Source organism: Pongo abelii, chromosome 12, assembly GCF_028885655.2.
Source record: "Pongo abelii isolate AG06213 chromosome 12, NHGRI_mPonAbe1-v2.0_pri, whole genome shotgun sequence".
In the NCBI taxonomy this organism is placed as follows: Eukaryota; Metazoa; Chordata; class Mammalia; order Primates; family Hominidae; genus Pongo; species Pongo abelii.
In genome coordinates this window covers 132,893,023-132,919,685 of record NC_071997.2, presented here as the reverse complement: position 1 = coordinate 132,919,685, position 26,663 = coordinate 132,893,023, and the positions used below count along the sequence as shown (strand labels likewise).

At 44.8% G+C, this 26,663-nt stretch overlaps 3 protein-coding genes across 18 annotated transcripts in view; 1 reads left to right on the top strand and 2 right to left on the bottom strand.

Moving 5' to 3' along the window:
* SH3YL1 (SH3 and SYLF domain containing 1) overlaps positions 1–2,214 on the bottom strand; it is a 49,003-nt gene extending 46,789 nt beyond the window's left edge. For 2 of the 12 annotated variants that reach the window (XM_054545476.1, XM_054545537.2), the window contains exon 1: positions 97–216. Coding sequence is in view for 2 of the 12 variants with exons in the window: in XM_054545540.1 (XP_054401515.1) it covers position 204 (1 nt within the window). In the remaining 10 variants the exon portion in view is untranslated. Of the gene's footprint in view, positions 1–68; positions 266–1,017 lie in introns of those variants that run through there. The other 10 variants (XM_054545448.1, XM_054545540.1, XM_063713218.1 and 7 more) reach the window with 10 other exon arrangements.
* ACP1 (acid phosphatase 1) lies at positions 173–13,632 on the top strand. 3 transcript variants are annotated; one of them, XM_024241866.2, is made up of 6 exons: positions 173–401; positions 7,218–7,291; positions 7,538–7,651; positions 10,490–10,551; positions 12,324–12,429; positions 12,571–13,632. In XM_024241866.2, exons 1-6 carry the CDS (start codon positions 359–361, stop codon positions 12,646–12,648), a joined length of 477 nt encoding a protein of 158 aa, XP_024097634.1. In that variant the 5' UTR covers positions 173–358; the 3' UTR covers positions 12,649–13,632.
* On the bottom strand, positions 13,248–23,286 carry ALKAL2 (ALK and LTK ligand 2). Of its 3 annotated transcripts, XM_054548463.2 has the most exons (6): positions 22,942–23,242; positions 21,641–21,694; positions 21,474–21,554; positions 18,449–18,513; positions 14,810–14,866; positions 13,248–14,149 (listed from the first exon to the last, which is right to left on the bottom strand). In XM_054548463.2, exons 1-5 carry the CDS (start codon positions 23,192–23,194, stop codon positions 14,840–14,842), a joined length of 480 nt encoding a protein of 159 aa, XP_054404438.1. In that variant the 5' UTR covers positions 23,195–23,242; the 3' UTR covers positions 13,248–14,149; positions 14,810–14,839. The 3 variants fall into 3 exon arrangements, with proteins under 3 accessions (XP_054404438.1, XP_054404439.1, XP_024097820.1); XM_054548464.2 differs by lacking the exons at positions 13,248–14,149; positions 14,810–14,866 and adding an exon at positions 14,916–15,495 and having other exon boundaries at positions 22,942–23,286; XM_024242052.3 differs by lacking the exons at positions 13,248–14,149; positions 14,810–14,866 and adding an exon at positions 14,916–15,492 and having other exon boundaries at positions 22,942–23,286.
* Positions 23,287–26,663: the final 3,377 nt, after the last annotated feature.

Genomic DNA, 26,663 nt, shown 5'->3' with positions numbered 1-26,663 from the left:
ACACACACACACCCCCCCCCCCCCCCCCCCCCGCCTTCCGCGGCCCTACTCCCTCCAGGTGACCCCACCCCCGCGGATCCTCCTCCTCCGGACAACCTGCAGCCCCGCCCCTGCAGGTGAACGGCGGCCCAGTCCCTGCAGGTGACCCGCGGACCCTCCCCGCCCGCCCTAAGACCGTCACAGGACCGCCTCCACAGACGCACTGGAACCGATTGCGCAGGCGTGGCTCTCGCACGCGCTACCCTGCTGGCGTTGGTGAGGGATTGCGCAGGCGCGCGGGGCAAGAGGCTGGCAGTGCGCCTGCGCCGCGTCGGCGTGCGGAACGTCGCCGTCTCTCGGCGCCTCTGCGCGCGGGAAGATGGCGGAACAGTCTACCAAGTCCGTGCTGTTCGTGTGTCTGGGTAAGAGGGCGCCGACTTACTCATGTTCTGACGTCCCCTGGAGAGTTGGATCGGGCTTGTGCTCTGTAGGTTGTGCCGCCGGGCTAGGAACAATGAGGGGGAGGAGGACAGGGACTGGGAGGCCTAGGGTGTCTAGGAGTGTCCCGTAGCGCCCCTGTTCCCCATCCACCCTGTGCACCCGCCCAGCCTGCCCTCTAAACCTGGGTCCCCTCGCGCCTGCCATATATCCGGGGCTCTTGGCATCTGCAGCCACAGCCCCTACAAGCCAAGGTACTTTCTTTGCGACTACTAGAATCCCTCTCGTTCCCCTCCAATGGGCCCATGTAGGCCTGGAGGTTGTCGGACTGATGTGGTCTCTTAGGGGCCTCCTGAGTCCTATGACAACATTGTTTTGTTTGCTAGTTTCCTTAGCCCATGCTTAGATATGGATCTGAGTTAAAGGGAGATGAAGGTTTACGATTTCGGGTTTCTTGATTGTAAAAGCCAAGCAAAGGAGACCTGGAGGTTCCTATATAACTTTGGCCCATGAAAAATGAAAGTGTATTTTATTAATGGCTTTTCAGGAACTTTCCAGCTTAAATTATTTTCACTCCTAGAATTTCAACACTTAGCTTACCTTACTTCAAACATAATTTACTTTCCGTTTGGTCTTCAGGGATCTTCCTTTGGTGTAGCACTACAAGATTCTATTTCTCGGTGCCTCCACCCTGAGAGGAAGGCCTAAATTGTCAGTAGTCCGGTTACTTAAAACCTTCTGTGAGTTTGCATTTCCTGCGGAGTAAAGTTTCTGTTTATTTTTACAGACTCCTCACTTTATCTCCTGTACCTTTTCCTGCTCACACCCTCGGGACACTGCCTTCCAGAACCTTTCGTTGTTCGGTAGCACTTCACATGCTTACTGAGCCTTCGTTGCTGGGTGCCCATTATGCATTTTGCCGGAAAGCCTTTTTATTTTATAAAGTCAAACCTAAATATTTCCTCCTTTGCTTTCCCAGATCATGAGTTGCTTCTTGTGATTCCTTATCGACGTCTTTTATTACACAAATTTTACTATAATTATTTGATAGTCTGTTGAAATCCCAGCTGAGTTTAATTTTGTTGAGGGCAATAACTGTGGCTTATTTTTCATTTTGTTTCCAGCTTTAGGACAATATATGATAAACGCTGACTAGGTTTTGTAGAAGTTAACCTCTGTGAAATAAGAATTAGAAGGCTTACCTTGTTTCACATTGGTAGTGGGCATCATTTGATTTTTAAGACTCATTGAAGGCTGAATGATGAAATCAACAAGTTTATTAAACAGTAGTTTGGTTAAGGATGGTTACTAAATAATATTCCATTCCCTTGTATAGTTTTGGTTGGTATTGTCGATTATGCTGGTATAATGTATCATGGTTGCTGTTAATGGGGAAGTGTATCCTTGCATATACAGTAGTCCCACTTTAGCTGTAGGGGATACATTCCAAGACTCTCCAGTGGATCCCGAAACCGTGGGTAGTACCAAACCCAATTGCTGTCAGTTGGAACATGTGTCTGCTCATTTCTTACACACATAAATGTAATAACGTTGCCACCTTAACTAAGCACTTAAAACTGTGGTCGCAACTTTTGCAGTTTGAGGCAAGACAGCAGACAATCAGGAATTTCTTTTTCCTTGTTTACATTTTCATGGATAGAAGATTTGTTGGTACTGTAGATCTTAGTAACCTCGGTATAAGTTTTTTTTTTCTTTCCATAAGAAGTCAAAAACTTTCACCTTTTTACTTAAGGGTAGTGCTTATGGCTTCTCTTTGCCATATCTGAATTGCTAGCTTCACTACTCTTATGATTTGGGGCCATTATTAGTAAACTAAGGGTGACTCGAACTCAGGCACTGTGATAGCATCACAATGGATCTGATAAGCAGAGGGCAATAGGTGGATAGACAGCATGGATATGCTGGACAAAGGCATGATTCACTTCTGGGGCAGGATGGAATGGGATGGCATGAGAATTTATCCTGCTACTCAGAACAGTGCACAATTTAAAACTTAGGAATTATTTGTGGAATTCTTCATTTAATATTTTCCAACTGAAGCTGACCACGGGGTAACCATGGAAAGCAAAACCTTGGAAAAGGGGGGACTACTGTATTTCAATACAATTCAGTGATTTGTTGTTGTTGTTGTTGAGCATCTACTATATGGCATGCACTCCTCTAAGTGGTAGGGATATATGGAGTGGTGAACACAACAGACAAAAATCCCAGCCTCTCTGGAGCTCACGTTCTCTCAGTCACCAGCAAGTATTAATTGACGTGCTCAATCGGTTGGTGTGAAGATTAAGAAAAATAGAGCAGAAAAGGGGAATGGGAGTGGAGTGCAGTTTTGAGTGGGATGGTCAGGGAAGGCCCCACCTGATAGATGACCCTTGAGTAAAGACTTGAAGGAGGTGAGGAAGCAAGCCTAGGATATTTTGGAGAAGCATCCTGAACCCAGAGGAAAGCAGGTAAAGGCTTTGAAGGGAGAATACTGGCCATGGTCATGAACTGCAGGGAAGCTGCAGTGGCTGGGCCTAGTGGCCAGATAGCTTTTCTCAGTCAGGATTCCTCATCTATACCTGAAAATTTAGCAGATAATTTGAGCGCCTGTTTTCTCAGTGCTTCCATTGTAGATGTGTAGGGAGAAGTTAATTGCTTATATACACTGGTCCTTTAGGGCAGGAGTCTGCAAACTCTTTGTTTAAAGAACCAGATTATAATTATTTTAGATTTGCTTCACATGACATACAGAAAGGGTGTAGCACAAAGTAGCCATCCATATGATGAACCTGGCTGTATTCTAGTGGATCTTCATTTGTGGACGTCAGAATTGGATGGAAATCTGTATAATTTTCACATGTCACAAGATATTCTACTTTTGGATTTTTTCCAACTACTCAACAATGTAAAAATTATTCTTACCGCTGTGGGCTGTACATAAAGGCAGTGGACCATGAGCCAATTTTCAGACCCCTGTTTTAGGTCCAGATCTTGGGAGGCCATGTGAAGACTTGGGCTTACTCTGAATAAACATTGGAGGGTTTTGAGCAGAGGTGGGAAATGATCAAATTTAAGTTTAAAAAGAGGAGTTTCAGCTGTTGTTTTGAGATTAAACTGGAGGTGGAGCATGCCCTTACTGGTTGCATTCTGAGGGAATTTGAGTGGTAAATGGCATTTTACTTGGTAGCCGTATAGAGGACAGTAAGAGTTATATGCTTTTGAAATGTAAAAAATTTTGTTCATTCAAAGCATTTATTTGGACCCTATTGAGATTGAAGTGTAGAAAAGCATCAGAGGTTTTTCACTGGTGAAGCTAATGATGGAAAATAATTGAGCTCCTTACTACAGCACAATTAGGAAGGGTGCTTTATGTTTTTGTAAGATAGAGACTTACTAGTGAAGATGATGCAGGAGTCATGACCCAGCCAGCATGGTTGGTGGAGATAGCACATGCTGGTGGAGTCACTTTACTTCTGGGCTACACCCATACTGGGTGCTGGGTCTCTTACCAGGTATAGCAGACACAGCCCCACCCTCCCAGAGCCTATCTGTTGCCTTTTATGAGTCTCCATCCTTGAATTGAAGATGCTGAAGAAGGGTATAAAATAGTCTGCCTAATTTGGAAAAGACAAACTTGAGACTTTACAGATTGAAACATTTTTTAAAGGCATTTGAAGATGGAATGTTCTGTTTTTAGAACTTGTGTGATAGGTGAAACATGAAGTACATACAGTGTTTCACTGATGACCGGGGTGCTCCATTTTTTCATAACACAATTTGGTGGCATCAACTTTCGAAATCAACAGGGCAAGCTACTGCTAGCCTTTAGGACAGTTAATAATGCAAGTTTTCATATTGTTGTGGGGAAAGTAAGCTGTTATTTTACAGTTAAAGATCATTATTTGTAAACGTGTGGGGCTAGTCTTTATTATATTTTTAGATGCTGAGATATTAGGCATCTGTTGTTCTACAGTTCCAAAATAATAATTGTCTTAATTTGGAATACAATGTTTGCTGTTAAAAATATTCCCAGGGTATATGGTGACAAGTAAAAGAGTTACACACCCATGGGAAGCCTTTCAATAATTAAAATAGTGCTGATGACAATACCTGTTTAAAAAACTAAACAAAATTTAGAATGTCGAAAGGAAAAACTTCACAACACAAATTAGCATATAGAGGGCATTCAAGGCTAATTTGTTGTCTTTCCCTTTATGGTTTGTAGGTAAGATTTTTTGCTGCTGTGGAAACTACAGTGTCTGTGGGGAAAAAGTACATAATATGCTTAGGTCTTACAATGTAGAAACTGAAGGCTGTAGTAAGGCAGTGAGTTGGTTTTCTGAATTAGGGAATTAGCTGTGTTTTATAACACTAGAAGATCCTCATTGTACTTGTTTATCATAAACAGAAGACCCTAATAGTGATAAAGAGTAAACTCTTATTTAGTGCTGCCTATTCTCACAGTTCCTCTTTTTCGTATCTGTTTCCTAAATTCAGCTCCTAATGTCTGGACTCAGTGTGGTGCTTTGGCATTAAGGAGACTGGAAGGCCTCAGAGCAGCCCCAGAAGCAAGATCGTAGAAACCATCATTTATCTTCCCCAACGCAGATCATGGAAACTAGAACTCCTCTCCCACAAAGCAAGCCATAAAACCTAGAAAGATCACTCTCTCCCTTTTGCCTTCTCTTGAAGACAGCGTTCCAGAGGGGCCCTGCCTCATTCCTGGGGGAGGAAATGCTGTGGCCCTGCTGGGTTTCCTTCAGTCTGCTACCATTGGATCATTTCCTTTTGTCCAGTGCCATTTTTACACAGCTGTGCATTGGTCATCTAAGCATCAAAACCGTTTCCCTGGGTCTTTGGGTCTTCGTTTCTGAAGGCTCTTGTTAAGCTGTCTTTTGTTACAGGAGTATCTTCCATGACCTTTATGATGGGTGAGGAAAGCTGCCACACCTTTCCACTCTGACACTGCAAATACAAGAGTATTTGCTCCTTCATACGAGCCTCTTACAAGTTCTCTCCAATTCAGTCATGTGCTCTTCTAGCGTTTCCTTAGCTGTGCTGGTAATTTTGGTAACTTGTAGGAAGGGTCTGTGTTTTAAACAACTTTCTGTCTTCAGGTTAGGGCACAGTGCTTGGCACATAGAGTGGGCATACAAAATATGTTTGTCAAATAAGTCATATTACCCTTTTCCATAGGACTTTCTATTTCTCCTCATAGTGGCTACGCAAAGTCCAAATGTTGGCCCAGTGTTTTTGGGCTCCTGTATACCAGCCCGTCAGTTTCCAGACACTGGCTCTCTGTACCTGAAGCATCGCAGCCTCACCTGCTTAGTGCCACAATCCCTCTGAGTTAAATGCCTTTCCCTTCCTCTGTCCATTAAGATCCTGATCATCCTTTTAATATCATCTCTAATCTTTCTTTTTTCTGGTAAGAAATTTTCTTATATCTTGTTTTTGCTTTGTAGCATCGTTCTTTTTCTGTGCTGCTGTAGTGTATTGCTTATCAGCATTCATTTTCCCACTTTTATAATAAATATAATAAATAAAGTGGAGATAGAGTTCAGCTGAATGGCCAGTGATTCAACCCATTGTGTCTCCCTCCGAAAACCCCAATAAAACCTCAGAGCACTATGGCTCTGAGGAACTTCCTGGGTTGGCAGTGCTCTTTGAATATTGTCTCAGGTTGATGACAGGAGGGTAAGGTGTCCCAGAGGACAGTGGAGCTGTTAGGGAACCTCCCAGAATGTGCCCTATAGGTCACTTGCTTTGGCTGGTTTTTTTGTTTGTTTGTATGTTTTTGTTTTTGTTGCTGTTATTATAATGAAATTGTAATGGTAAGTGTTCTGCTTTCCTGAGTTTGGGGAGTAATTCTAGGGAATTATCAAACCTGAGGGAGCCCTGGGGAACCTGGATTTCTCACTTGCTGGTCTGAAGTAAGGGTGGCCCTGGTGTCGACATCGTGGTCTGGAGAGTGGTGTCCCTGACCTTGGGCTGCTGATGCCTGGATCTGTATCCCTGGGCTCAGGGCTTTGCATGTGATCGCTCAGTAAATGTCGGTGTTGAATCGCTGTTTATGCTTAAATGCATGTTTGTGTGTTTGTGTATTATTTTGTGAAACAGTAGTCATCCTTAATGTGTGACACACTTGAAAATACATACAGTTGACCCTTCAGCCACAGGGGTTTGAACTTCGAAGGATTTATTTGAGGAATTTTTTTAATCAAGCACAGATGGAAAATACCGTGTTCTCTGAATGAGAAACCCATCTATATGGAGGGCCGACTTTCCCTATACTTGGGCTCCACATTCGCAGGGGCCAACTATGGGACCTGAGTATGCACGTTTTGTTATACTGGGTAGGGGTGGGAGGGTGTCCTTAACCAGCTCCTGAGTCTACTGAGAGACAGACCACTGTATTTTATTTTTATTCTGTTGTATTTCATTTTAAAATAAGCTGGTTGCAACCCACTTCATTTTCATGATTCACTTCTGGATCATTAGTAACAACTCTTTAAACAGTAATTTTTGTTGAAATTGTTTTTCTGATATCTTTGTCATCTATACTTGCAGTACTTGGCTGGTTGGTGTCGAATCACTGAACTTGAGCCTGATGGGCTGTTCTCCAGCAGGGTTTACCCTCACTGGTTGGACAAAGGCGTCAAAGGATAGTGTTGGCCTTTGTTTTTCCTGAGGGATAGGACAGCCCCTGCATGTCAGGTGTGTGAAGAGGGGGAGCTGGCATGTGCCCTTCCATCCAACCTAACCCTCTGTTTCCCCACCCGCCCCTTTTTTTAAAGGTAACATTTGTCGATCACCCATTGCAGAAGCAGTTTTCAGGAAACTTGTAACCGATCAAAACATCTCAGAGAATGTAAGTACCATTCATTGTCTTAAAGAGGCCAACCTGAACTCCTCTGGGCAGGAAATTGCCAAAAAAAAATTCCATGTTTCTTCCCCTGCAGTGGAGGGTAGACAGCGCGGCAACTTCCGGGTATGAGATAGGGAACCCCCCTGACTACCGAGGGCAGAGCTGCATGAAGAGGCACGGCATTCCCATGAGCCACGTTGCCCGGCAGGTACCGTCCTTGGACTTGAAGATGTGTGTTTTGTGTTTCAGTGGGTCATTGACAGCGGTGCTGTTTCTGACTGGAACGTGGGCCGGTCCCCAGACCCAAGAGCTGTGAGCTGCCTAAGAAATCATGGCATTCACACAGCCCATAAAGCAAGACAGGTAGACAAGCTCTTGTTCAATTTCTAATATGTAGAGTCCAGTAACTTGAGAAGTAGTGAAAGGATTAACCAGACTTGTATATTAATGAATGTGTTTATTTAGGGTGAGCTTAACCAGCTACAGTGTGTCCATTTTGTTTCACTTCTGGTTGCACGGTGTTGAAAGACTTGTGTGACTTTGGAATTTACTTATTAAAATGCACATAAAAGCTAGGTAATTTATCATGAGAGAGCCTGACTGCGAGCTGGGGCTGAGCGGTGCTCTGTCTTCTGTTCCTTCCTGCATAATTTTTATTAAACATTTAGGCCATAGTAATTATCCTGCCAATATTGCAAGTTTGTTGCTAGAATGAAGTTATATAATATATACAAAAACATTTTTTCAACTGTAAAGTGCCTTCTTAATATAGGGTAATACCAACAACATTATGGATACATAATTATAGTCTATTGTGCCACACTTAGGTTTGGAGTCTAATAAAGTCACAATCAAATACTGCAATTTCAATTGAAGATAACCTTGTCTTTATATTATAAATTAGAAGCTAAAGTTGATTTTTCTAAGAGTTCTTTATTTAAATGAAATACTCTGGGACTGACCTTTTCGGAAATGGAATCTTCGTTGGTCAGGTGATTAAACATTTTTATACAATTTATCCATCCTAATCTCGTCAGGATTTGCATTCTTTGCCAGTTTCTACTGGCCATTGTTGAAAATATATTTATTTGGAGAAGTCCAAAGTCAAGGGGCTCATGGGGCTGTGAGGTCTTTCTTGCTGCATCATCCTGTGGTAGAAGGTGGAGGAGTCAAGAGAGTGCCCCAGAGTGAGTGAGAGCGAGAACTAGAAAAACAGGAAGAGGGAAACAGAGGAGAGAGAGAGAGGACCCATCAGTGTCAGGAGCCCACTCCCAAGATAGTGGCATTAATAAAGATCCTACGTCTCACTATTGTTGCATTGGGGATGAAGTTTCCAACAAAGGAACTTTGGGGGACACATCCAAACCATAACATAGGATTTAAATAATTTTACAGAGTTAAAGAGTTCTGCTACTGAACCGTTTGAGATCCCTGTTCTGAGGTCTCATCACTTACCAGTTTTAGCAGGAAGAGAAGTGGCAAGTGGCAGGAGTCTGCAGATTGGGGCCTGCACCTTTTTTTGAGGCACCTTTTTTATGAACAGTGTTTATTGGAACACAGCCAGACTTAGTCATTCACCTGTAGTGTGTGGCTGCTTTTGTGCTAGAGCAGCAGAGCTAGCGCGGCCTCATGGCCCACAAAGCCTGACTGTCACTGGAGCACTGGTTTTTTATATGGGGTTTCTAGTTGTTTTTAATAGTAGGGGTGATTTGCCACAAGCTGTTTCATTTATAGCTGCAAGTGGAAATCCTTTACTGTGCATTTGTTACATAAGTTATAGCTGTTTCTTTCTCAATTATTGTAACATCTAAAAATTATGTAACAGTTACTAAGTTGTTTTTTATGAAAAATTTACAATTAGTCCAGAATTTAAAACAAGTTTAGTATTAAATCCTAGGGAATTTCTCACATAACTAATTTGGAGAAATAATATAATACTGTTCAGGCATGGTGGCTTACACTTATAATCCTAATAACACTTTGGGAGGCTCAACATTGCTTGAGCCTAGGAGGTCATGACCAACCTGGGCAACATAGTGAGACCCATCTCTACAAAAAAATTTAAAAAATTAGCTGGGTGGTATCACATATGCCTGTAGTCCCAGCTGTTTGGGAGGCTGAGGTAGGAGGATGGCTTGAACTCAAGAAGTTGAGGCTGCAGTGAGCTATGGTCACACCACTGTACCCCAGTGTTGGTGACAGAGTGAGACCTTTTCTCTAAAAACAAAAAGGAGAAAAAAAAAATTCAGTATTGTACTTATTCTCGATTTTGAAATAAGTCAATGTCATGGGAGTGTTGACGAAATAGTCTTTTCTAGTTACTGGAAGTGCATACTAAAAGCCAAAGTTTCTCATTTTTTAGAAGAACAAGTATGCACTTTCCACCTTTGTTCCGCAGTACTTATGTTTATGTTGGTTATTCTGCCATTATTTATAGTAGTCGAAATTCACAAAATAATCTTTTCATTTATATTTTAAGTAGGTGTATTTATAGATTATATCAGAAAACAATGATAAGCTTTCAGGTTACAATCAGTAGAAATACTGAGTGGCATTCTCTTCTGTGTGAGGTTTAAATTATGGATAGTCGATCAAAATAAAGGAGGACTGTCGGTTATCACTCCTGTGTTTCTTTCTTAGTGACCACCTCTGACCACCCAACTTAATACTTCTCCTCTCCTCCCTGCCCCAAAGCTGTATGTATCTCCTCTATGCTTTATTTCCTCCAGGGCATCTGTGCCTCCTGTGTGTTGCCTGCCCCCGTGTGGAAGGGCAGCTCCATGGGACACGGCTCTGTCCGCTTAGCTTGGTGTTTGTCACTGGGGCCCAGGATGTTCAGTGCTTGTGGAATGAAAAATAGAGTAGAATAATGAAGGGGATTAAATATGTGACATTTTAGTATGTTGACTGTATTATACACTGTTACTAAGGAATCAAAGCCGATGTATAAACATTGTGTCTACACATTATACTATTTTATGATTATTGTATGGAACTTTATAATACAAAATTTCTTTGCAGTACAATTTTGAGAAATAGGTTAACTCTATTTTAACTTAAAAGTACCCTAAAAATTATTTAATTGTTTATTAGTGAGTAACAGGCTCAAATATAGCGGTTTTTTTTTCTTTTAGTATTGCTTTGCATCCTCTAGGCTTGAATGGTATAAACACTGTATTTTGACTTCTTATTCAATTTTAGATTACCAGAGAAGATTTTGCCACATTTGATTATATACTATGTATGGATGAAAGCAATCTGAGGTAATCCTGTTTTTGAAGAATATTTCTGTTCAACTCTCAGTTCAGCAATGGGCCAAGTAATTTGTTGTCCAGATTTACTTTTTCTATTTTAAAGGTTTTAATAGTCAGTGATGGTCACCATATGTAGAATTATTTTATTTAGAACAGCAAAAAACTTAGTAATCTAGAATTGTCTCTTAGGTATTTACAAGGAAATACACCTTAGAAAAGGGAAAGTGTGGTTATTAATAGCATGATTTAATTGGAAAACTAGCTTGGCTGTGATAGTTTTGTATCAGGCACATTGTTCTGCATGAGAACGATTTTGATATTTTTGCTGTAATGATTCCTGGGCAGGGCAGTGTTTTATTGATTCTCAGGCCAAAGCTCTGCAACCATAGGTTCCTATTATTATCCCATCTTGTGAAAGAAGGAAGTGAGAAACGGTAATGTTAGGTTATGTCCCCGAGTTCACACAGCTAGCGTGTGGTGGATGTCGTGGGATTTAAGCCTAGGCTCAGTGAGGAAGGGCCCTGCTGTATGCACCCCTGCCTCAGTCACCACCCTCCTGACCTGCCCCAGTCCCCTGTTCAGGGCGTCATCAGGAACAAATCATAATTTAATGTCACTCCAGGATTCTGACTTGCATCACTACTTATTCATAAATATCTCATGTTTTTGATGAAGATAAACTATTTGTGCTTTTAATTACTTTTGTACAAATGAACAGATAGGGATGCACCAGTTTCAATTATTTTTTAATTAGGACCTTCATTAAAATGCATGCATTTTTTAATTTTTATTTTTCAGTCCTTATTCTGTTCTCATTGTTTTTGCTGACACCATAGCCCATAGGCATCGTAAAAACACCTTTTTAGGAGACCCCATTTGCTTTGACTGGCACTGAGCACCGTGTTTCTGTGTGTGAGGCAAGTGGAGTTCCTGCAGCCTCACGTTCGCACGGGCTGTTCCTCTGCCTGGAAGCTCCTCCTTGCTTCTTGGGTCATTCAGCTCCTATTTGCCCCTCGTGGGTCAGCTTAAATTCATTTCTTGATAGAGGTATTCTGCTGCCCTGTCACTAGGCCAGATTGTGCATTAGACGTAGGCCTGCCTGCAGTTCTCGTTCCTGCACCTAATCCTGAGCTGTAAAACTTCGTTCATGGGAGCTCTTGGCTGTTCCGTTCCCACATAAAGCACATACATGACTCATCAACTCATCTGTCACAGGTGCTCAGTCGAAATGTGTTAAATAAATGGAGGCGCTTAGTTAAGTTTGCCTTTTTCTTTTGTAGCAATGTGAAAGCTAAGGGTGGAAGTCTAGAGTGAAGCTGAGTTTTCAGCTTGGGCAGAGGCTTAAGGAATAAGATGGAAGAGTAATTAAGGAGTGGGTCATGCTGTGGGAAGTGCTGTGTCAAGACACCTGAGGATGGAATTGGTAGCCCTCTGTTTTGGGACTGGTTCAGATGGTGTTTTGGGTTCCTTTCTATCACCTTTGTTTTCTCTCTGAAACTTGTCTCAAAATGTATTTTGTGGGAGAAAATATAATTATTGTATATTTTGTGTAACAGAATCAGTGAGAATAAGCTGCTGTCGCAAACTCTCTTGCCTAGAGAGAGGGCAGTGGCATACAGCTGCAGAAGGGGCCACACGGGCCTGCTGAGTGTTCCGTTTCATTTCAAATTAGGTCATTCTGTCTTGATTTTGATATGGATGTTTCATAAGACCCTAGTAGATGTCCCTGTTTAACTTGAAACCATAGATCAGAAAACTAAGTTTGTATTTCAATTTTACAGAGATTTGAATAGAAAAAGTAATCAAGTTAAAACCTGCAAAGCTAAAATTGAACTACTTGGGAGCTATGATCCACAAAAACAACTTATTATTGAAGATCCCTATTATGTAAGTACAGTTCACGTTTTAGGGCTAATATGAAGACCCAACACATCTGTATCCTGCCATATTAAATAACAGATGAGATTGTGTTAAGGATGTTTTTGTTATGCAGGTTTTGCCATTTTCTTCTTTTTCCTGTCCATTTAGGGGAATGACTCTGACTTTGAGACGGTGTACCAGCAGTGTGTCAGGTGCTGCAGAGCGTTCTTGGAGAAGGCCCACTGAGGCAGGTTCGTGCCCTGCTGCGGCCAGCCTGACTAGACCCCACCCTGAGGTCCTGCATTTCTCAGTCAGTGTGTAATCAAGTTCCAGGGCCCAAAGCCCCAGCTCTTTGTTCAGTTGACTTACTGTTTCTTACCTTAAAAAGTACTTGTAGATGGAAATCAGTTGTGTTTGACAGAAGAATCAATAAAAATCTTTGATTCAGACAGTTTATGGGGTATTTTAAGCATTCTTAGACTAGTTGAACATCTCACTTTGCCCCAGTTACAAAAATAGCAGAACAAGCAACATAAAACAATGAAGGAAAACCTCACTTGAAGTCCCAGGTCAACATCTAAGCCTGTTGGGACTTAGATAATCGAGTCTACCTCTTCAGTAGATTTGTGTGGATGGCCTGACGGAGGGCAGGTGCCCTCTGCTCCCCAGTGCTACCTCTCTCTTCCCTAGGGCCTTTTATGGATTGACAGTAGCCCTCTCCGTAGGAGCTCACAGTCTAGATTAGAAGTGTTTTAATTTATATACACCCGTAGTGCACACTTGTATATTGAAAAGATAGGGAAGAGAGAAACATTTATGGAATCAGTCATTGGCACCTTCAATACTTCATGATTTTTGTCGAGTTTACTTCACGAGGAGGTCAGCTCATTGGCTCCCATCTGAACCACTTTGCCTCTGAAACTTAATTACATCCAGAAAGAAGGACACTTGTATGCTAGTCTATGGTCAGTTGAGGAATATGACTGCTTTTATATGCACATGTAACCCAAATGTCCAAATATAAATTGGCTTATTTTTAAAAATAATTTTAAAAGTTGGGAAAAGTGTTATTATTTGGCATGCTTAAATATTGAATAAGTATTCTTCATCAGCATTTAATAAATGTATAGGCAGATATAAGGTAATTTCTGTGTATTTTGAGATAATGTCAAAATCATGAATATTTCAAAATAAACTGGGGAGTTATAAAAATACAACTAGAGATATAAATCTGGTGTCTGCCTGTTTTCTTATTGACAAGTAAGGAAGCATTTGAAAACATTGTATTGTCCTTTTTACATGATCTGTGATGTTAGGTGTGCATATTTTATCTTCAGGATAAGGAAGTAAAATGATGAAAATAAGCACATTGCTGCCCCATATCATCATGTCTAGTTTCTGAAGGAAGTTTGAGGTTCTACAGCTGGAAATGTCCTTGCCTAATACCATCCTCTGGACATGTTGCCTCTACGCTGCGCCCTCCTGTGCAGTGACGCACAGCTGCCTGGCCAGGACATCCGCACTCCTGACCTCAGTATCATGAGGGTCCCAGGCAGTGCCAGGGGGAGGAGACACATTTGATCCTTGACTCACTAGTGCCTGGAGGATGAGCTGTTGCCAGATGAAAGTGAGTAGTTTCCCCACTGTACCGTGTGGAAGTGCCAGGCTGTCTTCATAGGAAGAAAGTTCCAGTGAGTCTTGCTCAGTGAGTCTTGCTCTTGTTGGAATTACTTAGACATACAGAAAACTGAGGGGATTAAATATTAATAGATTGGATATTTGAAGATGATATCCTTAAAACATAAAAAATTAAGAAAAGGTCAAGTAATGAGCTGTAATTAGAAAACAGGATTAAATAAGAGCACTTCAAAAGTTACACCCTGTTCTCTTCATTCAGTAATTGCTTTTAATCTCAAAGTCAAAATTTCTTACTCTTCTATTCCTTTATGTTTGGAAATAAAATCCTATAGTTTTTCTTTAATATTTATAAATACAGATCCTCAAACAAATCCTAGGACTCTTGACTATTCTGTCCTTAGGCTACACCCAGACGACACCATCTGCCGACAAGGGCTCAGATGAATGGAGAAGCTCATTGCTTTGCCGAATTCAGCTTTTTAAATTGGATCCAATTAGATTTGTTTAAAATACATCTACATGTAAAATTCTGAGACTGCTTAAAAGTCTTAAGGTTCCTCCTAGTTTAGCATTTTCATGATTACAAAATCGCTTGGTAAATAATGGATACAACCTTATTTGGAAGATTTCCCAGCAAATCGGGGACTATCTTAGGAAATTATGTCACCAATATATAGTAGCCTTTACTTTAAAAAAAATGCTAATTATCCCTTAGAGAAATTCTTAGGCTTCAAGTTTTCATTTGTTTATGGCTTTCATATTCTCTGACCTTTTGCCAGTGTCATGATCTCTCAGTAAATCAAGTCACGAATTCCCAACAGTGAACCTGTTAAAGAGGTAGAGTCACTTTGAAGACTATTCATTATAACAAACACTTCATTTATTACTTGTGTTTATTTACAGTATTTACATATTGCACAATAGCTGGAATACTATTTTACATTTATTATACAAAGGACCAACAGAATTAGCCACAGATTTACACTCCACTATCTCTAAAACATGACCGAAATTTTAATTTTTCATGCCATTCCAAATAATACTCTGAGAATTTAACAGTGAAAGTAATACAGAATATCAAATTATGTTTTATGAAAATATACTTTAAGATTCTGCTTACGTTTCTAAAGAAATATTTTTTGCGATTTCACCTAATGAAGACAATGAAATATTCTGTGTTTTATAGCACTACACGTCAAATGTGGAGCATTCCTTTTGTGTTTTTTTTAAAATAAGAGTGACAGATATGACTGTCAAGTACACTGATTTATCGAATATATATCTGCAAACTGTCAACAACATACAAAACTCAAAGGACTTATGGAAGAGTCTGTCTGCAAAAATAAATCTCTTGTCCATGAGGGGATGTGTATAAAGATAGTTCTGTTTCCCTGTTGGTTTCCAAGGCACTTCTCATGGCTCCTGGTGTGCTGCTCCTGTACAGTCTGCTCACTGCTGAAAACAAATACATTGCGTGTGATATGACTATCCACACTTCTTACTGTGAATTCTAGAAGACCTGTCACTTCAGTTAGGGGACACAACATGTTTATAAACATAGGCAGTCTCAGAGTGCATCTGTATTTCTCTGTGATCCAAAAAGTGTAGTCTATTGTGTTTTTAAAAATACCTTCTTTCTGCAGTTACTACATGGCTGCGATGCTAAGGCAAAATGAAAATCATCACAGATACATGTGGATGCTTTATTAAAGCTTGAAGAAGAGTGCTTAGTCTTACATGTGCCATCAGAATCCTCAGTAGTCCAGGCCACAGGGATTTACCTGGCAGTTCTGCAACCTCAGTGTTCACAGGGTTGGTAAAGCTAATAATCAAGATTAGACATTTGTTTCTAGCATTCTTTGTTGGAATATCTAAACCATTGGTATTGTATTTATTTTTAAAAGAATGATAAACTTCAAGATTACTAAGATTAGGCTGCATTTGGGAGAGTACACTAGGTACTCACTACTCAAAACTCCATTTCTTTGACAATATTCCAGAGCTCAGGCTTCTGATTAACTGACCTGTAAGTCCGGACAATGAAGTATATCTGTGACTGTTAGGGAGGCTCGGTGGGGACATTCTTCTGTTTGGCCTGAGGAGGTCTATTAATGAGCTTCAGAACGCGGCAAATGGATTTGCTCTGAGGTGAGGAGGGCAGAGCCCTTCCTGCTAAAGGCCTGCTTTTCTCAGGCTCTGGGCCTTTCTTTACAAAGACAAGGTCATGGTTTACAGTCTTGCCCTGCCGTCCTTGTGTGTCAGGACAGAAGTGCATGTGGCAGGTTAACCAGCAGAACCGGGACTGAAGGGCCTTCCTGATGCCACACCGTGACAGGAGTGTGGGCACCCTGGGACGCCTGCCCTACCCTCTGGTGTCACTGAGGTCTGCAAAGCACAGAGAAACCCCGGACTGTGTCTACACTGTGGTGACCAGCCATGGTAACAATTTGCTGTTGCTGTTTAACAATTTGTTAATACCAGTAACAATTTGCTGTTGCTGTTTAAAACTTTTGGAATTTGAAGAAATTATCTTTAAAAAATAGAAGTTATGAAATTATAGTTAACAGGGTATCAATATTTTAAACTTTACCTATCTCTTGGCCAAAATGAACCCAGTTACAGTTGTGACACCTGTGGCTGTCAAGCAGGTGGCCTTTTGGGAACAGAAACTTGCGAGCCTGGGCCTTGTTACCTTTACCTGCATCTCATCGTCAGTCAGGCTCTGATGTGGTTGTCCAGTGATGGGGAGAGTGATGTGAAGGGTGCTGGGGACTATCAAGGGGATTCTGCCACAGCTTTTCTGCGGGGCATCACTGTGGCGTTTGCAAAGCATGACGTGCCCACGCAGAGACCCATAAAGGAGCCTGAGTCCCACTGACATGACCACGTCCTTCGGTGTAACTGCACCTGCCTCCAGCAGCAGCCAGCGGAGGGGAGGCAGGTCGGCTAATGGGCATGTGGACGGAGTAGCTCTTCCAGTGGCTGAGACAGTGAGGAATTTGCTCTCCTCACTTGTGAGTGGAAAATTTCCAAGGATGTCCCTGGCCCATCTCTGGGAACACTGTGTTTAATTATAAAGAAATACCTAAAAAAATAAAAATTCTCATCTCCCCTGGCATATCACCTTGGGTGACAGGAATGTACATCTGTTCACTGATTTAAACAGAAGAAAGTCCGTGCGACACATAGGCAGTGGATGAGCTGCTCGAGAGAATTGGAAAGAGCAGGGATGCGGGGAGACATTACTACACAGCACTTCCCAGCTTTGACTGGCATTGACACCTTCACTATCTCCAAAGAAAAAGTGCAGCGAAACTGTGCAAAATGCAGTCTCAACTGGCCTTTACCCACTGGCCTCCCTCCCCCAGTGCCATTCCTCTCATTAGCAGCAGTTTCTTCTACTGGGAAAGATGGAGTGGAGGATGCACGGGCAGGACCCGCCATGCCTCCTGCCGTTGTTGGGGTCATGCACCGAACCCTTCTGCTGCTACCTTAATATTCATAAGCACTGCCTCTCCATAGAGAGCACATCTATATAGGAAAGAGCACTACCCTACCCTCATCCATTTTACATGAGAGAAACTAGAGTAACCACTAGAAAAATACTCCCTTTTCATGAATGTGCTCCGGACAGCTATCAATGGACAGGAAGCCTGTCTTTCTTGTGCTGGTGTAGCCAGCATCTGGCAGTGCCCACATATACAAGACACGTAGTAAGTATAAAATTGGTGAAATTACAGTTGCATCCTGCTGTCTAAAGTGACTGGATTCTGTGGCATTTGTGTCAGGAAAATAAAACCTTACCCTTCAAAACATCCGCTGATGGTTGGTGTTATATGTTGCATATCAGCCCTCAAGGGGCCAAGATGCAAAGTTTAGTTCATAAACGTGGTATGCATTTACATTTTTACTATTAGAGGCTGTGAAAAAAAAAAAACATTGATAGAAACATTTAAAGAGGATAGCTGTTCTTTATGAGCTTATGACTACAACTCAAACATTTACCAGATGTGATCATTTGAATTTGCATGGACAATGTTGGTCATCTACTCACTTGTGTTAGTGAATGAATGAATGCCTCGAAGTAAACAGGGACAATTTTAGTCTGTTCCTGACTTATGCACTCAGTCACATGCTGAAACTGGCTGACTTGCTGTGTTTCAGAGCAGGACCCACTTAGTGCCCGTGTGCCATGCAGTGAGCAGTTAACATCAGCTGCCTGGGCACTGTAGACAAGCCAGTAGGGTGGCTTTCAGCACTGTGAGATAAGAGTGTTGTGCCATCTCTACTTAGAATATGGCTACCTCAGCCAAAGAATGAGTGTTCCTAAACTCCTATGAATTTTTCATGTCCCAAGCGGGATTCCCATCTTTGGTATGTGCTCCAGTGTGCGTCTGTCCAAGCTTACCTTATCCTCCATGCACACTGGACTGACAGCCAGCCGGGTAAGAAGCCTGGCGCATCTTTTATAGTCTACGGTGAAAATATATCAGACCCTTGTCAGTTACTTAAAAAACAAATAAGTCGCATTTTTTTTGCAAGTATATCAGCTACTAAAACCATTTATTTCTTTAAATATCTGAATTCCCTGGAAGCAATACGGAGTCTAATCTGCAGGCATGCATTCTAAGTTGTTGACTTAATAATTTATGGTGCTTCAAGGGCTTAAGCTTCAATGGCAGAAGTCGGATGATGTAAGTGGGGCAGCGAAGGGGGAAGAGGGACAGACACGAAGACTGCATGGCTGAGCTGGCTGCCCATTGCTTCTCTCAGAAATAACTTCATTTCGCTTCCTACGTGACAGTCCTTCCATACCCTTGTGCTACTTTCAGGTGCAGGCTGAATCCCAACTTGAGTTGACCATGGGACAAAGCCTTCTGCCTGTAAATTCTAAAGAAAGTGGGTCAAAAGTCAGGCAGCAGAGCAGAGGCCTGGAGTGGATGGCGAGCGGAAGCAATGTGCCCGTTTCTAAGCGCTGGCTGATACTCCTTGGTATCGTACACAGTCTCCCATTCCTCTATTCTGACCGTGCTGCCTATAGAAATTAAGAAGGTGTAACGGGCATGGCCGTAAGGGAAAATACGTCCTCAGGGTGAAGATCTATGGAAAGCTGCAATAGTTTGTAAATTATTAGTTTATTTCTCAATAACAAAATCCTACCTAAAAGTGGAAGAATTTATACCCAACTGAAAATCTGAATTGAATGGGTAGATTGACAATGATAAATGTGTACGATATGTTAGTTAAGGAGCCAGCTCTACTTCCAAAAATATGCCTCCTAAATATTTATGGCATATATTGTTAGGGATTTTTCAAACAGAAAATGTTTTTCAAAGGTGCCAAACAGTGGCACTGGGTCATCTGACCGCCTGGCTTTCTCTTTCATAAGCAGCACCATGCTTTTTAGAATGTAGTTTTCCTAAACAGATTCCACAATATGGAAGCAGTGGAATGTGTGATTTCAATGGCTGATCTAATCAATGAATTGTAAAGACTTCCACTTGGGCCATGTCCAGGGTCCCAGCTGACCACATCCTGCTCAACCCAGGTGTTTTCAGCAATGTCTTGCAAACCTTCATGTGCAGACCAATCATCTGGGGATCTTATTAAAATGCAGATTTTGTTCAATAAGTCTAGATGGGACTTAGTTCTGCATTCCCAACAAGCTCCCCATGGGACCACACTTTGAGAAGGCACTAAAGTTCCTTCAGGTCTGATATTCCAGGATCCCAAGGACTTTCTTTTATACAGCCTAACGCAGTAAAAAAGTGGTCCAACTTCAGCTCTGCAGTTCTTTGTGGGCTAAGAAGAGGCAGAAAGCAACAAAGTGGCCACCTATCTCAAGGCACAGATCTCTCAGCCTTCTTCCTCTCCATGGCCCAGGGTGAGCTGTGATCAGGAGCTTAGTATCACAAAGCCGAGCTGCTGTGAGCAAAAGGAGGTATTGAATGCAGGCACAGCATGATGCCTTGGAAAAAGGCCTGCAGAGTCAACCATGAGATCTGTGCTTTAGTTTTGCTGATATCTGACAGCACAAAAGCAATTCCTCATCCATAAATGAAAAGATGAGACTGAGTGACTCAGAGGTCACTTCCAAATTTGGAATCTATGATCCTATTACTGTAAGGAAATAGGTAATATAAAATATATGTACATCAAAACAATACAAATGACAAGATTTTCTGGACCCAAGAGCCACATTAATGATTCCCAAACAGGTGATTACATTCCAAAAGAAGAAAACAAGAGAGTACTAGTGTGCCAGGTCCACATGGAAGGGTGGGGCCCAGCACCGAGAATATAAAAACTCTTCAGGAAGTGTGTGCTGCTGGCCTTGGTGTGAGGATGGTGTTGCTAAAGGTATGGTCAGAAGCGCCGAGGCTGCGTTCCATGCATCTTTGTGCTGGTGGTGTGAATGCTAAAAGTGCATGTGCCTTAGCCTTGTCCAAAACGTGCTGGTGATGCTACTTCAGTGGGCTAAGGTTCATTGGCATGCACCCGGCACACAGAAGAAGCTCTATAAATGATGGTTATTATTATTTGAAGTAATTTTGCTGCCTAAACAAAGAAAAGCACTTATACTTTGTGTACATTGGCTTTTTGTTTGTTTGTTTTTGGAGAGGGAAGGCAGGACAGCAAGTCCGGTCTGCTGCCTGGTCCAGGTGGAGAGCCCTGACGACAGCAGTTAGCAGGATGCCTAGTGTTTCTGCATGACTTTTCTCCTGTGAGCCTTAAATGAAATGAAAGTTGGAGTCCGAATTAAAAAAAAAAATGGGTTAGGGCCCTATCACTGTAGCTAATAAGGCTTCAGTGAAGAGAACAAGGAGCTACTTTTGGAGAAATAAAATGTTTTGTTATGAATAAATAGCCAGAAGCAGGTTAGGAAGACTGAAAAGAAACAGGAGAGAAAGCTACTGCTGAGAGCTCTGTTGATAAGGGCAGCTCTGCAGTTCTGAAGGAGTGATGGAGCCAGCCAGAGAAACAGTTTCGAAATCACAATGAAATTCTTGGGTGATGAGGTTATAATTACTGATGGGAAGAAAAAGTCTCTGGTAAGAGCAGTGGAGATGATCCAGGTCAATCTTATTCTTGGAGTCAGTTTAGCAACTCATTCTTAACATCTGTTTGACTGCCATAGTAGAGTACACACAAACATAGGCATTGGAGAATTAACAGGAGGAGAATCAGAGTTCAGCCCATCCCAAGAGCCTATTATTCCAGTGACTGTAAATAATTTCCAGTTTGGCGTTAGCTGATGCAGAAGTTCGTTATCTTCTGCAATGGTCTGGCGATCTTGGCCCCTAACTCCATAGTGAGGAAGGAATAGGCAAATTTGAGCTAAGAAGGCAGGGGCCTATATGAGGAAATGGAAAGAGGGGAACCGCTGCCTGCACTGCTCTTGCATTTTATAAAAATCCAATGCTGTTACTTACATGCAGGAATGGTGCAGTCTCTGGTGTTGTGATAAAGTCTATGGAAGTGTTTGCTGCACTTTGGACTAAAATAAAGAGGGCCTGGAACACGGAAGAAGAAACAGATCATGAAGACTCACAGGTGAAAAGGAGCTCTGGGAGAGGTGAGGAACGAGGAGAAAACTTACCTGTAAGGTGTTTTAGAAACTTGTCCTTCATCCTCAGATCTCGAGGAACAATTTCTGTTTCAGGGAAAAGAAAGTATTATATTACCTGAAGGAAGCATTTTTTAAAAATGTGATCTTAAGTGAATGTTGAAGAAAATTGGAGCTCCATATTAGCCAAGCTGCTTTGCACAAAATAAAAAAGACTGGGGCCCTGGATTGCAACACACGACAGTGAAGAAGACTCAGTATCAGGGACACTTACTTTCCTTGAAATAACAGTAACTACGCCTGAAACTCCAGGATTATGTCTGCTGTCTACCCCGTGGGATGCAGACAGAGACCACGAAGTTACAGAGGTAAGAAAACTGATTTTTTTTTCTTTTAAACATTTAACTTCCAGTGAATAAGTCACTTTTAGGCACTTTGGTTTTAAGGACCTTGGGAATCAAATCCCACAACATTTCAAAGTTTTTAGAGAAAACCTGACCCTTCAAACAAAAAAAATGGGTTATAGAACATTACTTTCTCTAGATAAATATTTAGAATAAGGATTAAAAAACCACGTTTCAGTGAGGTGTAAATTAGTGGGAATATGCATGAACCTGGTTTGTAGGGTAAGAATCCCAGGGAAAGACTCTGCCAAGCAAACTTCTACCACCAGGGTTCTCCGCACACAGTGGGTGGGGAGAACCCTGCAAGGGCGTTCTTCTTGAGTTCAGCTTTGTCTTTGCATATTTACAGCCCTCTCCATCTTCACTCCCCCGTTCAGGGCTCCTGGCTGAGCCCCGACTGTGTGTGAAGTCAGGCCCTCTGAAGAGGAGCATTCGCATCCACATCTGACTCCCTAGTGAGAGTCTTCATTCACTCCTAACTTGACGCAGCCGGGATAAAACTGACCTTATCATGTTTGACCTGATTGTGTCACAAAAGCATTAGAAGCTTTCATGCTTTCCTGGGAAATTCCCCGTGGGCCACCACTCTGGGCAGGGCCATGAAGGAGCCTGGATGCTTCCTTCTCAGTTGGGAAAGCTCTGCTGGAAATGCTTCCATTTCCAAAGTGACGGTTGACAGTTTCGTGTGGAAACCACCGACCCGCGCCGCAGCTCACGCGCGCCAGAAGGAGACCGGGCGCTTCTCCGCCAGGCCTCATGCGCGGACCTATTGCTGCTATTTTCTTTTTCTTAAAAAAAAAAAAAAAAAAAAAAAAAAAGGAATCCTGCTGTTCAGTGGCCAGAATTGATGTCTCTTTTTGAAACGTGTTTCTCAAAGACAATTCTATTTCCCAGCAGCCCCGGCCCTCGGGCGCGCTCGGCCCCACTCACCCACTCGCTGCTCCGGCGAAGGCCCCAGCCCCGCCGCCTCCGCGCGGCCCAGGGCGCAGTCCCGCCCGAGGAGCTGCAGGCCCTTGTGCTCCGCCGAGTGGTGCTTCCGCAGCTCCTGGACGAGCTCCACCACCAGCCGCAGCAGCGCCTGTCCGTCCGCCGGCTCCCGGGGCTCCGCGACCCCCCGGCCGCGCCCCGCCGCCCCCAGCACCAGCAGCAGCCCCAGGAGGAGGGGGCGCCCGGGTCCGCGCATCGTGCGCTCGGGGCCGCGGGGCTGGGAGACTCCGACACGCGCCGGGAGCTGGGCTCGCTGCGAGAGAAGGGGCGCGGGGGGCCGGAGAGAAAGTCAGCGGGGGAGGGGGACGGAGCGCGGGGCGGGGGAGGGGAGGGGAGGCGGGAGGAGCCGCTGGCGCTGGACCCGGCCCCTCACCTCGTCGGACCCCGAGGAACAAGCCGGCAGGTGAGGGGGCCGCGGTCTCCTCGACGATCACGCCCGAGGTCCCGCCCACGGGGAGCGACCGCCGCTGGTGCGGAAAGGAGCCCCCGGAACCCGCCCGCCCGCCAGCCCGGCCCCTCCTAACTTTCGCCCGAAAGGCCGCGTCCCCCAAGCGCGCTGCGCCTGGCGCGGGCGCAACTTTCTTTCCCCTTCGGAAGCCGCGGGTGCCAGGCAGCTCCCCGGCCGCGGGCGGACCTCGGAGGGGCCGCGCTCCCGCGCCCACCGCTCTCCAAGAACGCGGCGCCGCGCGCAGGGCCCGGCGGCCGCGCTCAAGTTTCCAGCGTCGCCTTTGTGCGGTGGTCGCCGGCGAGCGCCGAGTCCCCGAAGCCCACGGAGGAGGCCGGGTGCGGACCCTCGCGCTGGCCCCGGCCGCGCCACGTGCTGGAAGCCCCTCCGCCTCCCGGCCGTGGCGCCCGCCCGCACCTGCCCGGCGCCACCCGGGAGCCACCTGCGCGTCGTGGTCGGGCCGGTTACCTGGAGCCGCCGGAGTCGCCGCCGTCTGTGCGCACGTCTGTCCCCGCGCCCCGAGCTGCGCCACTACTCCATGCCCGGCGGGCGGAGCGCACGGGACGCGGGGACGCGGGGACTCGGCCGCTCCGAGCGCTGGACCCGCGGCCGACCTGGGGTGCGCCGGCTCCGACTCCCGCCTCAGACCTCGGGGCGCTTCTTATCCCCGCGCCCGCCGACGTCAGGCGGGTCCCCGAGGGCTCCGAGCGGGGCTTTAATTAGAAGCCGCTGAAGTGTTCGTACCCCCATGCGGATCTTCGTCAGTCCCCCCGCCTCACCTCGCTCTCGCCTCCCCCCGTCTCCCGTCCCCCTCCCACTCCGCCCCCGCCCCCGCCCGGTCCCCCCACCCGCATCTCCACCGCGTCTCCCCCTCGCCCGCGCCCCGTCTTCCGCGCCCCTTCCCTCCCCACCGTCCCCATCTCCCGTCTCCTCCTCTCCTGCCCCACCTTCCCCCACTCCCCGTCTCCTCCTCTTCCCCTCGTTCTCCTCCCCCCGCCCCTCCCCCAGTCTGTTTCCCTCCGTTCCTGTCACTTGTGACAGGATGAGAAGAAACGCCTTTACCAGGAACTCGGTTCTGTTTTTGTCTAAATGTAGATCTTGGGCTATTAAAAAGGGAGCTGCCTGATTGCTTCGACATTTAATAAGTCAATTAGAGTCCATCCGTTTTGGAGGGATCCGCTCTCGGGACCTCGAGGGGTCTGCCCCGCCCGAGCCCAGTCCCCAGGTTCGGGTCCCCAAGCCCGGGTCCCCGAGGCGGGGCGGCCAGGAGGCAGGAGCTGGGCGAGCTGGGCGCGTGAGGACTCTCCAGGGCCCCCGAGGTGCGCACAGCTGACCACCCGAGGAGGGGCAGGACCTGCACCCCGTCCCCAGACCCCCTGCGAGAGGACGAGCGAAGGTCCCTCCCCGGCAAGGACCGCGCCACCTGCGCGCTCCTCTGCGCTGGACCCTCGGCCCGCGGGTCCCTCGCGCCCCGGCAGGGAACGCCCGCAGGAGGGCACTTGCCTCCCGGGCTCGTCTTTAAGAAAGTTTGGCTCTTTGGCCGAAGCCCGGCACATCTGTGAAAGTTCAGCAATTTGCCTCTTTTATTTTATTCTTGTAAAATGTATTATCAATCAGTTGCGCACTTTCCCATTCGATTGGTGCTTTCTGGGCAAGAGCTGGACGTCTTCCAAGTCCGCGATCTGTTTGGGAAAGGTGTTCTGAGTGCAATCAGTGAGGCGGAGTGGGCGAGAATTAAAGGCCTGCACCATGATCGGGGCAGTCGCAGGACCGCAGCGGGAAGGTGCTGGCCCAGGCGCACGTGAGCGCGGGCGGTGCGGGCGGAAGGCTCCGCGCCCCGATCCCCCAGCTCTCGGAGAGGCCCCGTCTGCGCCCGTCCGCGCCCGTCCCCGCGTCCTTTCTCTCTCCCTGCACGGGGACTGTTTCCTCACGAGGAGAAAGTGTCCGGCAGAGCTGGGCGGGGAGGCAGCGTGGAGAGAGAAGATATGAAATGTGCCCGTTCCGGACCCCGCCCCACGCCCTTGGGATGTGCGTTCTCTCCGCTCCCTTGAGAAACAGATGGTTTGATTTCACAGCGAGGCTTTTCTTCTTTTTCTTTTTGCAAGCTACATGACTGAAATGTGAACATTTCTGCTAAAATACACTCAGGAAAAAGTAAAATTTTCTGTCAAGCAGACCTTAGGCACATAAAAGGAGGCATTTTTCCTTTCTCTCCTTCCCCTTCCCATGTCCAAGAAGACACTTGAGTTCCTCTGGCAAGAGCGACGCCTGGCGATGGAACCGGCCCTCCCCGGCCCTGCTCTCGGTCCTGCTTGCCGGGCCCACCTCGCAGCTGGTGGACACCGCAGTTCCCAGAAAAATAGAACCATGAGAAGATTTTACTGTTGTAAGATAGCTTGGTGTAAGACAGTTTTTCAAAAAAATCTTTGGTAAAAAGAAGAAAACACATTTCACGTATTATTTTAAATTTACATAGACTCTATTAGAATAGTATTTTATAAAATCAAAAGCTAAATTTCTTCTATAAAATACCAGTAGGATCTATTTCCCCCCAACACACACACAAATTCTACCTACTGAGGAAGCCTTGCTAGTAATTAATATTATCTCTTTTCTTTTGCAGTTAATGGGACAAATGGATTCCTTGAATGAGTCCTTTCTACCATCCAAGTGTAGGCCAAGACTTCCGCCCAGCTTAGTAGAGGTTTGGTGGATAATCAACAGCAACAGAGCTGATGCTTGGTTGGCCTTTGGATTAATGAGATCTTACAATTAAGAGTCAGACAATTTATGTGTTCATTTATTTTTACAAAGTTCTGTGCTAAAATTATCTAGGTGCTGCTCATTTTATATTATAGAAACAATTTTTACAGACTAACAAACTTAGAGTGTACCACAGATTTGTTAATCTTTATTGAATTTTTAAGTTAATGGTATTGTCAAGACGAACCCCTTGGAGTTCTCCAGTCATCAGAAATAGGTGTGCAGTCATACCTGGGTATAGCGTGGGACTGGTTCCAGCAGATACCAAAATCCAGGCGCATTCACGTCTCACAGTGGGGCCTGTGGAACACGCACATACGGAAAGTTGCCCTCCCTCTGCGTGCGTTTCGCATCCTCCAGCTGCTGTGTTTTCGACCCATGTTTGAAAAAAAATCTGTAAGTGGACCCCTTCAAACCCGTGCTTTTCAAGCAGGAAGCCAAAAAGAAAAGAGATAAA

What these genes read in the sequence shown, in the direction of transcription:
- ACP1 (XM_024241866.2), top strand. Translation starts at nt 359, where the DNA reads ATGGCGGAACAGTCTACCAAGTCCGTGCTGTTCGTGTGTCTGG. An exon ending in CAGCCCATAAAGCAAGACAG is followed by an intron (nt 7,652 to 10,489) that starts GTAGACAAGCTC and finishes ATTCAATTTTAG; the next exon opens with ATTACCAGAGAAGATTTTGC. An exon ending in ATGGATGAAAGCAATCTGAG is followed by an intron (nt 10,552 to 12,323) that starts GTAATCCTGTTT and finishes TCAATTTTACAG; the next exon opens with AGATTTGAATAGAAAAAGTA.
- ALKAL2 (XM_054548463.2), bottom strand. Translation starts at nt 23,194, where the DNA reads ATGCGCGGACCCGGGCGCCCCCTCCTCCTGGGGCTGCTGCTGGTGCTG. An exon ending in TTCGCCGGAGCAGCGAGTGG is followed by an intron (nt 21,695 to 22,941) that starts GTGAGTGGGGCC and finishes TCCCTGAAACAG; the next exon opens with AAATTGTTCCTCGAGATCTG. An exon ending in GTTTCTAAAACACCTTACAG is followed by an intron (nt 21,555 to 21,640) that starts GTAAGTTTTCTC and finishes TCCGTGTTCCAG; the next exon opens with GCCCTCTTTATTTTAGTCCA.